The sequence below is a fragment of the Chlorocebus sabaeus genome, chromosome 9, assembly GCF_047675955.1.
Source record: "Chlorocebus sabaeus isolate Y175 chromosome 9, mChlSab1.0.hap1, whole genome shotgun sequence".
In the NCBI taxonomy this organism is placed as follows: Eukaryota; Metazoa; Chordata; class Mammalia; order Primates; family Cercopithecidae; genus Chlorocebus; species Chlorocebus sabaeus.
The window spans coordinates 71521841-71535661 of NC_132912.1; the positions used below are offsets into that span (position 1 = coordinate 71521841).

Sequence of the window (13821 nt, forward strand, 5' to 3'; positions counted from 1 at the left end):
GAGACCAGCCTAGGCAATATGGCAAAACTCCATCTCTACTAAAAATACGAAAATTAGCCAGGCGTGGTGGCGGGTGCCTATAATCCCAGCTACTTGGGTGGCTGAGGCACGAGAGTCACTTGAACCCAGGAGACAGAGGTTACAGTGAGCCAAGACTATGCCACTGCACTCCAGGCTGGGCAACAGAGTGAGACAGTGAAATTCTGCCTCAAAATAAATAAATAAATAAAGACAATTATTTAGTTGCCACCCTTCCTTTGGTCTTTTTTATCAGCTTCTTGAATTTGTGGATTACCTTTCTTGTACGCCACACTTAGAATCTCTTCCACTTGATCAGCAAATCCCATATCCAACATCTGGTCCACTTCATCCAGGACAACATGCTTAAGTTTGGTGAGATCTAGTTTGCCACTCTGTATGTGGTCTTTGATACGACCTGGTGTTCCAACCAGGATATCAATCCCATTCCTCATGCGTTCAACTATAAAAAACAATGACAAGATTTGCTGAGTTTTTATCTGTCTGGGGTACCACTGTTAACTGTATTGTTATTCTAAAATATTTGTTAAATACCTGCAAGTACAAAGTAATATGCTAAGTAATTAATAATGATAAAGATACTCACGACACTCCTAATTTAGTGGGAAAAACATTCCAAGTGAAAAATATCAACAAAATTTAAACCACCCAATTATAGTAAATATTTGAAGTGACCATCTAGTGTATAAAGTGACATAAAAGAAATATGCAGCCGGGCATGGTGGCTCACGTCTGTAATCTCAGCACTTTGGGAAACCAAGGTGGATGGATCATGAGGTCAGGAGTTCAAGACCAGCCTGGCCAACATGGTGAAACCCAATCTCTACTAAAACTACAAAAATTAACCAGGCGCAGTGGCAGGTGCCTGTAATCCCAGCTACTTGGGAGGCTGAGGCAGGAGAATCACTTGAACCCGGGTGCAGTGAGCCGAGATCACGCCATTGCACTCCAGCCTGGGCCACAGAGTGAGTGAGAAAGGAAAGGGGAAGGGGAAGGGGAAGGGGAAAGGGAAGGGAAGAAAAGGAAGAAATGTACACTACTGGAGGACAAGAGCACCAGGAAAGAAATTACTTCCAGCCAGGTGTGGTGGCTCATGCCTGTAATCCCAGCACTTTGGAAGGCTGAGGCTGGCAGATCACAAGGTCAGGAGTTCGAGACCAGCCTGGCCAATATGGTGAAACCACGTCTCTACTAAAAATACAGAAATTAGCCAGGCGTGGTGGCACGCATCTGTAGTCCCAGCTACTCAAGAGGCTGAGGCAGAAGAATCACTTGAACCCGGGAGGCGGAGATTGCAGTGAGCCAAGATTACACCACTGCACTCCAGCCTAGGCGACAGAGCGAGACTCTGTCTCAAGACAAAAAAAGAAAGAAATTACTTCCTTGGCTGGAGGAAAGTATCAAGGTTTCGCAGAGTACGAATAAGAATCTAACAGAGGCTGGGCGCGGTGGCTCAAGCCTGTAATCCCAGCACTTTGGGAGGCCGAGACGGGCGGATCACGAGGTCAGGAGTTCGAGACCATCCTGGCTAACATGGTGAAACCCCGTCTCTACTAAAAAATAGAAAAAACTAGCCGGGCGAGGTGGTGGGTGCCTGTAGTCCCAGCTACTCGGGAGGCTGAGGCAGGAGAATGGCGGGAACCCGGGAGGCGGAGCTTGCAGTGAGCCGAGATCGCGCCACTGCACTCCAGCCTGGGCGACAGAGCAAGACTCCGTCTCAAAAAAAAAAAAAAAAAAAAAAAAAGAATCTAACAGAAATAGGAACTTTCTATAAAGTAAACAGGTATAGGGAGGATGAGACATAATGAAACAGCAAAGAGACCAAGGATATATAAAGACATTTGGAAAAATGAAGCTCAATATAACTGCGATGAGATGGTAATAATAATTTAGCTTTGTACTAAACTGCTGTTGCAGTCTACGGATAATACTAGGCACTTTATATACATTATCCAACCCAATCCTCACAACATCCCTGCAGGGTAGGTTTAGTAATCTTTTTCTATAGATGAGGAAACTAAAGCACAGAAAAATTAAGCAACTTGAACACAATAGCTACTCTGTGAGCAGAGTCTAGATTCAAGCTTTTCTGGTGCCAAACCCTATATTCATTCTGCCAAAGCTGAAAAAAAATAACCGTAAGACTGTGTGCCAAAACTATGAATTTTTTTTTTTTTTGAGACAGAGTCTCACTCTGTCACCCAGGCTGGAGTGCAGTGGTGCGATCTCTGCTCACTGCAAGCTCCGCCTCCTGGGTTCACACCATTCTCCTGCCTCAGCCTCCTGAATAGCTGGGACGACAGGTGCCTGCCACCAAGCCCGACTAATTTTTTGTATTTTTAGTAGAGACGGGGTTTCACCATGTTACCCAGATGGTCTCAATCTCCTGACCTTGTGATCCACCCACCTCAGCCTCCCAAAGTGCTGGGATTATAGGCATGAGCCACTGCGCCCAGCCAAAACTATGATTTTTAAAATTCCTTAAATCCCTTCCTAATTTATACATCCGCTCTAATAATACAGCTCCAAGGCCTTGAACTGGGAAGAAATGGAATACAAGAGCAGAGACTATAACATTTGGCCGTTGAGCCCCAAGGAAAGAAAGCCTGCATACATCAAGAAAGAAGCAACCATGCGGAAAGAGGGACAGACCCAAGGTCCTGACAGACAAGAGTAACCTTGAATTCTGACTTCCTATTTCCTAGAGCCCAAATGGACTGTTTTTCTGGGTTCAATAAGTTACCTTTGAAGCCCCTAGATAAATATAAATAGATAAAAGTACTAAGAACCATATACAGGATTTGCCTATCATCATGCAGGACCATGTTCTTGACCATGTTTAAACCATGGCAAAAGAAAATCCCCATAAACGACTATCCCATGTAGAGAAGCCAGATGTGAAGGTTAAAAGAAATCCAGTAAGAGTAGTCAACAATGGGTGGCATTATACTTCCCTCACTTTTTGAATGTACTCACATTGACCTCCATAGGGAGTTCCACCATAAAAACAAGCCACTGACAGCTTTTTTGTGATGTCACTGAAGTCTTTGCTTACTTGATTTGCCAACTCTCTTGTAGGTGCAAGAACCAGTACCTGATAAAGAAAAATAATTGAATTTGAATTACTGTGTAGTATTTGTTTCTTAATCTAGTTCTTAAAGAATAGCATTCCAGGAAAAGAACGACTTGAACAAGGTCTAACACTGATGATGATAATAACATTAGCTAATATTTTTGTCTAATAGATCTTGGACTCTACTAAATTCTTTATATGTATTATTCTGATTTAATTTTCGCAACCTTTTGAGCTAGGTATTAGAGGATAAATAACTTGACTAAACCCCAAAGGCTAAGAAGGAGCAGAGCCTTCAAGCAATTGGGCTCCAAAACCTGTAGTCTTAACTTCTACAGTAGAGAACATCTGAAGCAGAACAAAGTCAGAGAAGTAAGGTAAAGCCAACAATGTAAGGGGCTTTGAATCCTAGAGCAACATGAGTTTGATCTATATATATATATATAAAAAACATGAAATTGCTGGCCAGGCGCAATGGCTCACGCCTATAATCCCAGCATTTTGGGAGGCCGAGGTGAGTGGCTTACTTGAGGTCAGGAGTTCAAGACCAGCCTGGCCAACATGGTGAAACCCTATCTCTACTAAAACTACAAATGAGCCAGGTGTGGTGGCTCACACTTGTAATCCCAACTACTTGTGATGTTGAAGTGGGAGGATCACTTAAACCTGGGAGGCGGAGGTTGAGATTGCGCCACCGCACTCCAATCCAAGCAACGAAGTGAGACTTTGTCTCAAAAAAAAAAAAAAAAAAAAAGTCCAGGTGCAGTGGCTCATGCCTATAATCCCAGCACTTTGGGAGGCTGAGGTGGGCGGACCACTTGAGGTCAGGAGTTCCAGACCAGCCTAGCCAACATGGTGAAACCCCACCTCTACTAAAAATACAAAATTAGCCGGGCATGGTGGTACACATCTGTAATCCCACATACTTGGGAGGCTAAGGTAGGAGAATCGCTTGAACCCAGGAGGCAGAGGTTACAGTGAACTGAGATTGTACCACTGAGCGACAGCACGTGACTCCATCTCAAAAAAAAAAAAAAACTGCTACAGGTCCTCAAAATAGGGTAATGGTATGAAACTAACATGATTAAAGAACACCTAATACATTCATCTAAAAAATATTTAATGACTACCTACTATTGGCCAAGCACTATTCTGTGTGCTAGGGACACAGCAGTAAACAAATTAACAAAAGGGGAGCATGGACACTGGAAGGCCAGTCAGCAAGTGAGGTTAGACCAGAAAGACAACTGCAAGAACCCACAGCCAAAGTGACAACATGGGCATTCACAGTCATTTCAATGCGGTTAATGTCTATCAAATGTCAAGTTCTCTAGAAATGAGCCCAATGGACTCACCCTAATATGGGGGCTTGGCCTTTTCATCTCTGACTTGCCCTTCCTTCCATTCATGCTTTTCTATTAAAAATGCTTTCTCCATCTAGGCAAAAATGGTCAGACACTTGACCAAAGCTATGAGCCCTGGGGACATCTAATGGTTTGAAGGAAATATGATAAGCATTAATTATATAGATGATCAAAAGTGTAGGAAAGATTAAAATATTGAAATATACAGAGAATGATCTGTATATATTATTAAATATAAAAGAATTATCCTGGATTACTTTCACATAAAGATCCACAGTAAATAAAATGGGTGACTATAAGAACTCAATGAAAAATCATAGGGTATGTACACAATGCCCAAGTGGTGTTTTTTCCCGTGCTGACTGAGAGCCCTTGTATTTAAGACAGTTACCTGAGGGGGACGGCCTCTCTTCCTGTCTTGCAGTTCCCCATGAAGTTTCTCAATCAAAGGGATGGCAAAGGAGAATGTCTTCCCAGTTCCTGTCCGTGCCTGTGCAATTAAGTCCTTCCCACTGTAAACATGATGGAAAGTCTTTGCTTGTATAGGAAACAGGAAGGTCACTCCTCGGCCTATGAACAAATTAACTGTGTTATCTCACACCACAATTCTTAAAATATTAGCCATACGGACATACTGAAGTATACTACTCATGCTTCTGGTCCTGCAGAATTAAGGAATTCTACCTTCTGGTCAACATCTACAAAGTTAGGGTCAAATATATATATATATATTTTAAGAAACAGGGTCTTGCTTTGTTGCCTACTCTGGAGTACAGTGGTATGATCATAACTCACTTGCAGCCTTGAACTCCTAGGCTCAAGTGATCCTCCTGCCTCAGCTTGATGGACAGCTGGGATTACATGTGCAAGCCATACCTGGCTCAAAAATATTCTGATAGCAACGAATCTGCTTGACTGAAAAATATCAGCAAACTTTAAAGCACTCAATTACAGTAAATATTTGAAGTCTCATCCATAAACCTGAAAATCTGGTGCTTTGCAATCCAACTGTGCTGCTCCTGATTTAGGAAGCACCTACTTGAGTAACTGCGACTCGTCCGTCAACTAGTTCAGAAGCAGATTATTAAATGAATTCTGGGTTTACACCTATAAATTAGGCTCATTAACCTAGAGATGCCTCAGAAGTGAAAGAGATAAAACATTAACATGGCATCACCTAATTGCTTAATTTCACCAGCATCATTATTCATTACACTTCTGAATACATATTGTATTAAATACAATTTTTTTTGAGACAGGGTTTCATTCTGTCACCCAGGCTGGCATGCAGGGGTGTGATCACAGTTCACTGAAGCCTTGAACTCCTGGGCTCAAGTGATCTTCCTTCCTCAGCCTCTGGAGTAGTTAGGACTATAGATGTGTGTTACCATGTGCCCTGCTAATTTTTAAACTTTTTATAGGGACAGGTTGTTACTATGTTACCCAGGCAGGTCTCAAACTCCTGGCCTCAATCAATTACAGGTGTGAGCCACCACAGAGGGCCTGAAGAAATTTTAACCACTTGTTTAAGAGGCATGAAGAACCATCACTACTATAGTACTATACTGAATACACAAGCCTACTTCATTATATGATTGCATGTGTCAGCCTATAGTAAGAATATATCCTGGTTCATCTTAACAAAAACAGTGGAGTGCTTCTGTTAAAATAATACGTTCTAACATCATATGATATTTCCAAGAACATTACCTTTGAGAAGCTTAATAGTTTCTTCAGATATGGGAAAATTAGAGAAAGCGCCTTCTTTTTGTTCCACAGATATTTCCTATCAAGTAAAGGGCCACAGAAAGAAATCAATAATCACCTACACAAATTAACAAAGAACCTTTTGAGAAAGAGACAAAACAAGCTATCCTAAAGCAATTCTTCTAAACACATCAGTTTAAAAATCAACCAAAAAGACACAAAAACCTTGATAGGTAAATCGAGATCTGAAAAGGAAACACTGTCATAAATCTATAAAACCTTAACAAAAGAAAAATCTGAGGCAAATATATACTGGGTATATTATGTGTGACTAGATCGCAACTAAGATCTACTCCATAACCACAACCAACAATACAACAATATACTGTTGGAAATGTCATTAGCCCTCTTCCAAAGCAGCATCTCTCATATACATACATCCATAGAAAATGAACAAACGTTTATGAGGTAGCAGTCACTGTGGCATTATTTGATAGTAAGATATCTGAATGCTCAATAAAAGTAGTAAGTAGATTTCAAGACATTTATATGAAAGATTATGTAACCATTAAGCATACTTAATGAGAAAAATGCTTAGATAGAAACAGAAAAGTCAAGATACAAAATTGCATAGTACAATCCTAATCTGATTAAAAATAATAGATGCATATAGTAAAAGTACTAGAAGGAAACACCAAAAATGAACAAGATTACTTCTGCACTTGAAAAGTACAGGTATTAATATTTACTAAATGAATGGTGAAATTCCAGGAAGCATTTCTTTCTTTTTTCAAAATATCTGCATTTTCTATTTTCTCTGGATCACATATTTTTTATAATCAGGAAAAAAATTACAAATGTTGACCATGATCTATAGAAAAAGAAAATTTATTAGAATTAGTATTTTTCAGCTGGGTGTGGTGGCTCGTGCCTGTAATCCCAGCTACTCAGGAGGCTTAGGCGGGATTATCGCTTGAGGCCACAAGTTCTAGACCAGCCTGGGCCACATAGCAAGAATCCATGTCTAAAAAAAAATTTTTTAATACAATTAGTATTTTTCTTTCACAACTGAGTTTCTGAAAGGTAACAGAATTAGGTTCTGCACAGACATTTTATCATCCTGTTCAACTCCAGGATGATTACTTAATGGCCTAACCAAAAGGACTTATACAATCAACCTTTTCAGTAATTCCAATAATTTATTTGGTTAAACCCCTCAGAGGGAAACTAGGGCCCATTTACACAACTGTATCTCTTCTGTTGCTGACTGACTCGCAAATAAGCAGACCAAGACTCTCCCTAAGCTTAAACAGTATCTGCTTATTTGTAAAGGAAGCGTTGTGACACTACACTAATTTTTTTTTTTTTTTTTTTTGAGATGGAGTCTCGCTCTGTCCCCCAGCCTGGAGTGCAGTGGCAAGACTCGGCTCACTGCAAGCTCCGCCTCCCGGGTTCACGCCATTCTCCTGCCTCAGCCTCCGAGTAGCTGGGACTACAGGCACCCGCCACCAGGTACGGCTAATTTTGTGTATTTTTAGTAGAGACGGGGTTTCACTGTGGTCTCGATCTCCTGACCTCGTGATCTGCCCGCCTCAGCCTCCCAAAGTGCTGGGATTACAGGTGTGAGCCACGGCGCCCGGCCATTTTTTTTTTTTTTTTTTTTTAGGACAGAGTCTGCTGAGAACAGATTCACGCCTGTAATCCCAGCACTTTGAGAGGCCGATGGTGGGGGACGGTGGATCACCTGAGGTCAGGAGTTTAAGACCAGCCTGGCCAACATGGTGAAAGCACACCTCTACTAAAAATACAAAAAATTAGCCGGGCATGATGGCACACGCCCGCAATCCCAGCTACTGAGGAGGCTGAGGTAGGAGAATCACTTGAACCCAGGAGGCAGAGGCTGCAGTGAGCCAAGATCATGCCACTGCACTCCAGCCTGGGTGGCAGAGCGAGACACCATTTCAAAAAAAAAAAAAAGACAGGGCTCCATCTTAGCTGAGCTACCGTGCCCTGTCATATGCTAATTTTTAAGATGAAGTTCCACTTAGCCTAAGGTATCCCCCAATCCATGAGGTGCTGACACATCACATTTTCTCCTGCAATTAAAGGCTACATATAGCAGTTACCTACTTATTTATCTGAAACAACAATGAAAGATATCTTCTACCCAATGAAGTGCAAATTTACCTGATCTATATCACCGTTACTTTCTTCACTGGCAGCTTTACCGGGGTTACAGTCAAGTTCAGGATGAGGAAATCCATTCTTCAGTTTGGGGCTTTTATCTCCAGTTTCTCCATTCATTTCCTTTTCCTTCTTCATCTTCTTCGGCTTAGGAGCATCTATTTCTTCCTCAGAAGGCTCCTCATTTTTTGTCACTTTTTTGGTTTTAGAAGAAACCGCTTTCTTTTCAATGGGCTCCTTTTTCTTTCTCAAACTTTTGGTTTTAGGAGAAATGTCATTTTGAGACGGCTCGTCTTTCTTTTTTGCCTTTTTGGATTTAGGAGAATTCATGTCAACTTCAGAAGGCTCTGCTTTCTTTTTAATTTGTTTAGCTTTGGGGGGAACAGTTTCCTCCTCTTCTGCTATCTCTTCAGTCTTATTAGATTTTGGCTTCTCTTTTTTCTCTTTCTAAAAAATTCAAAAGGAAAATACAAACACTGAATAAGGCATTTAAACATTTGCAAAATTCATCAATTCTGGATTATTTCAAGATCATTTTCACCTTTGAAAAATACAGTTCTGAGGCATTTTGACATTTGTACTTTCGCGTTGTGATAAGGTAAAAATAAAAATAGTAAACTTTTAAAAAAACCACTTCTTAGCTATATATAGAGACAAGTATATATCAATAGTTTCACTATCTTGGAAAATGAAGAGTGCCCCTTAGTAACTATTCAACTCATGTGGGTCAAACAGTTGTAAAACAGATTTTCTTTTCTTTTCTTTTCTTTTTTTTGAGACAGAGTCTCGCTCTATCACCCAGGTTCGAGTGAAGTGGTACAATCTCAGCTCACTGAAACCTCCACTCCCGAGTTCAAGCAATTCTCATGCCTCAGCCTCCCGAGTACCTGGGACTACAGGTGTGCACCACCACACCCAGCTAATTTTTGTATGTTTAGTAGAGGCGGGGTTTTGCCATGTTGCCCAGGCTGGTCTCAAACTCCTGAGCTCAGGCAACCCACCCACCTCGGCCTCCCAAACTGCTAGGATTACATGAGCCAACGCACTTGGCCTGGAAACCAGATTTCTGTAAGGGATTTGGATAAGCTCATAGGATACTCCAACAGGCTCCAAACTCAGTAATATAGAAAGTCCAAATTCAATTCCAATAGAGTAAGGCCATGTATCTACAGATTGATAATGTTAAGCATGTTTCTTTTCTTTCTTCCTGCTAAAATCCCAGGTAAAACAACAGGGATTTTTTTGTTTTTTTAAGAGAGAATTTCTATTTTTCACCCAGGTTGTGGTACAGAGGCATCATCATAGCTCACTGCAGCCTTTAACTCCAAAACAGGAATTCTGCACTTTGCCTATCTCACAAGAGCAAATTAATTTATATAAAGACAGTTTAGGGCCAGGTACAGTGGTTCATGCCTGTAATCCCAGCACTCTGGGAGGTCAAGGCATGAGGAATGTTTGAGGCCGGCAGTTCCAGGCAAGCATGAGCAATATGGCAAGACCCTTTCTCTATTGAAAAACTTTAAAAATTAGGCTGGGCATGGTGGCTCACGCCTGTAATCTCAGGACTTTGGGAGGCCAATGAGGGCGAATCACAAGGTCAGGAGAAGGAGACCACCCTGGCTTAATACAGTGAAACCTCATCTCTATTAAAAATACAAAAAAAATTAGCCACGCATGGTCATGCACCTGTAGTCCCAGCTACTTGGGAGGCTGAGGCAGGAGAGTTGCTTGAACCCGGGAGGCAGGGGTTGCAGTGAGCTGAGATCGCGCCACTGCACTCCAGCCTGGGCGACACAGCAAGACTGTCTCAAAAAAAAAAAAAAAAAAAAAATTTTAATTAGCCAGACGTAGCGGCACACACCTATACTCCTAGCGATTTAGGAGGCTGAGGTGGGAGGACTGCTTGAGCCCTGGAATTCAAGGTTGCAGTTAGCTATAATCATGCCACTGCACTCTAGTTTGGGTGACAGTAAGACTCTGTCTCTACAAAAAATAAAAGGGCAGGACGCGGTGGCTCATGCCTGTAATCCCAGCACTTTGGGAGGCTGAGGTGGGCGGATCACCTGAGGTTGGGAGTTTAAGACCAGCCTGACCAATGGAGAACAAGCCTGGGCAAAAAATCAAATTTTTGAGAGCAAAACTCGATCTCAAAAAAAAATAACAAATAACAAATAAAATAAAAGAGACATTTTATGAAACAAAAAGTTATAAAAACTCAGTCTATCATCCTTGTGTAAAAAAGATGTACTTAATTTAAAATAAAATAAATAAGTTACAAGAATATGGAAGGAGTGACACCTCAGAACCAAGTAAGACAGATGACTGTGGCTCCTATTTGAACTTTCTGACCCCCTACAACTTTTCATACTATTGAAAGCAATTAGACACATGTTGTAGCCTCCTTAGAAACCTATTCTGGCAGAGCCCCAAAACAATCTTGGAAATACATATTACACTGAATTCTGCCTCCTGGAAACTTCAGGCCTGGTCTCTGTTCTCAAATCATAGATTAAAAATAATCTCCTTGCCAACAAAAAACAAGCTAGTCTCCTTCCAAAATTTTATTCGTTTTCATCCCTTGGTTCCACCAAATAAGACCAAGTTTCCCATCCTGGTAGTCTCTTTTGGAATATAACAGAGTTTGGTCATGTATGTGAGCATGCCAAATTGAAAGCAACTGACTGATGCGATGTAAACCAGGACCACACTTCTTGCACCTGAGTACAAATCTGCCACGGCTTCCTACGATTCTAAAATATTGCTATTGTAAGAGCTCCATATCAAAAGGCAGGGAAACAAACAAAGAAAGTTCATTCTAAGTAGTGTACAACCTAAGTCCAAGAACAATCTTTCTTCCCACTGACTTATCTCAGAACAGAGACTCAGTCACAAGTTAAATCACTAGGAAGCAACAGCAAAGCAAGGGACGGCTGTCAAGGTTAAGACTACTGCACACTGCTGGCCTATATAAAAAAATATGGTGTACACTCAGCACCGCAACACATGCCTTTACATTCCCATGGGAAATCTAGTCAATATAATACTAAGAAGAACTGAGTTACGTCATCTTCTCAGGGCAGCTTACCGGAAAACAAACTGTACTTCCCTTACTAGAGTTTAAAAAGTCACTAAAGACGCCGCCCACGTGCGCAGATGAGGTTAAGATATCTCCAGTCTACTCTAAAGCTCCAGTCCCCACTTTTTTTTTTTGAGACGGAGTTTCGCTGTTGCCCAGGTTGACTTGCAGTGGCGCGATCTCGGCTCACCACAACCTCCGCTTCCCGGGTTCACGCAATTCTCCGGCCTCAGCCTCCCGCGTAGCTGGGACTACTGGCGTGAGCCACCATGCCCGGCTAATTTTTGCATTTTTAGTCGAGACGGGGTTTCACTATGTTGGCCAGCCTGGTCTCGAACTCCTGACCTCATGATCCGCCCGCCTCGGCCTCCCAAAGTGTTGGAATTACAGGCATGAGCCACCGCACCCTGCCTCCAGTCCCCACTTTGACTTGACTTGTAATTCCCTTCGCGCACGCTCAAGCCGGGAGTTATGTCTCAGCCAGCAACGTGGAGCCTGACTGAATGTCCAACTCTGCGCACTGTGTGAGGCGCGCCCAGTCGCCGGGGACCACGTGGGACACCCGGCCTTCTCCCGAGCTCCAATAGGGCCTCTCTACCAGAGTTCCTGGGACAATGTGGATGCCTCTAATCTCAGAGGAAGAGGTCAGCGCGCGGCGGACCTGGCTCGGTCGGGCAGACGCATCCACTGCCTGGGAGCGCACCACTCCTGGACGACCGCCCGTCAAGACCCACGCCCGGTCTCTGGACGCGCTGTTACCCGCCGCGCGCTCTCACGATCCCAGCCCGGACACCTCTCCCGCACCCCGGGGTTCCGCTCCACTCAGCGTGCCTCCTGGCCCCAGGTCCCTCCGTTTCACCTTCTCGGTTTGTTTTCGCAGTGTCTCCCCTTTTTTCATTGCGGTGTCTGATTCCAAACCAGCGTCACTACGGAGTTTTCCCGGCATCTTCACCACAGGCTGCCCAGGCCAACCAGTCTTCTCAACCGCGTGGAGAGGAAGAGGTAGTTCCCCACCCTCTGTCCACCCGGCTCTCGTCACTTCCCGTAGCAAGGCACTTCCGGGGAAAGCAGGAAGCGCAGGAAAGACTGCTCTCCGCGAGGTAAATTCAAAGCAACGGCCTGTGACTGTGGCTAAATTTAGTGCCTTGACTGACCACTTGCGGCCTTTGGTCTAGAAGGCACCTACGGAACGGTAAAACCGCAAGGAATTACAAAGATTAGCTTTGTATTCTCCAACACTGGCCAGATTTTCCCTAGCCCCAGCCTGAAAAATGAAGGCTTCTAGTCGCTTTTGAGTGGAGCATCTTCAGTGCTTTATGTTATATTGTTCGAGTTTGCACGTACAGACTCGCGGATGTGTGTTCTTAATCATCTCTTGGCCTAAACGTCTACTCTGAAAGTGTCGGCCAGACTCAGGAGCCTGAAGGAAAAAAAAATTGAGTCGGTTCTAGTCGTTCATTCATGCGTGCACTTAAACATTTTATGAGCGTTCACTGTGTCAGGTAGGACAAACAGGGCTAGGATTCACTAGCAGACACAAAAGCCTTATCCTCAAGAAGCTTTATAGACTAGCGGGAGAGAGAGAAGTCTTGTGGTTTGGGACAAGAGGCTCCTTCTCTGTCACCCAGGCTAGAGAGTGCCATGGCGCGACCTGGGCTCACTGCAACCTCTGCCTCCCAGGCGCAAGCGAATCTCCTGCCTCAGCCTCCAAAGAAGCCAGGACTTCAAGACCAGCCTGGGCGACATAGCAAAGCCCCTATGTCTTTATATGTGTGTATATATATATATACACACACACACACAAATATATATTATATATAAAATATATATGAAAAAATCAATTTCAAAAATTGACAATCAGCCTTTTTTTTTTTTTTTTTTTTTGAGACGGAGTCTAGCTCTGTTGCTCAAGCTGGAGTGAAGTGGCGCGATCTCAGCTCATTGCAACCTCCACGATTCTCATCCTTCAGCCTCCCTAGTAGCTGGGATTACAGGCCTTCGCCACGACGCCCAGCTAATTTTTCTATTTTTAGTAGAGATGGGGTTTCACCATCTTTGCCAGGCTGGTCTCGAACTCCTGACTTCAGGTGATCCACCCGCCCGCCTCAGCCTTCCAAAGTGCTGGAATTATAGGCATGAGCCACAGCGCCCAGTCTTTATTTCATTTTTTTGAGACAAGTTCTCCTCTGTTGCCCAGGCTTAAGTGGAGTGCAATGGTGTGATCACGGCTCATTGCAGCCTCAACCTCCCAGACTCAAACGATCCTCCCACCTCAGCCTCCCGAGTAGCTGGGACTACAGGCATGTGCCACCATGCCTGGCTAATTTTTTAATTTTTTTTTGGTAGAGATGGAGTTTTGCCATGTTGCCCAGGCTGGT

The 13821-nt window shown here is 43.2% G+C and overlaps 1 protein-coding gene across 1 annotated transcript in view; it reads right to left on the reverse strand.

The window, feature by feature from the left end:
* DDX21 (DExD-box helicase 21) overlaps positions 1-12470 on the reverse strand; it is a 30386-nt gene extending 17916 nt beyond the window's left edge. Inside the window, exons 1-6 of the mRNA XM_007963235.3 lie at positions 12303-12470; positions 8371-8814; positions 6187-6262; positions 4868-5046; positions 3016-3133; positions 296-481 (exon numbers count right to left, since the gene is read on the reverse strand). Coding sequence (XP_007961426.2) covers positions 296-481; positions 3016-3133; positions 4868-5046; positions 6187-6262; positions 8371-8814; positions 12303-12389 — 1090 coding nt within the window. The 5' untranslated portion in view covers positions 12390-12470. The remainder of the gene's footprint in view (positions 1-295; positions 482-3015; positions 3134-4867; positions 5047-6186; positions 6263-8370; positions 8815-12302) is intronic.
* Between the last annotated feature and the right edge of the window lie 1351 nt (positions 12471-13821).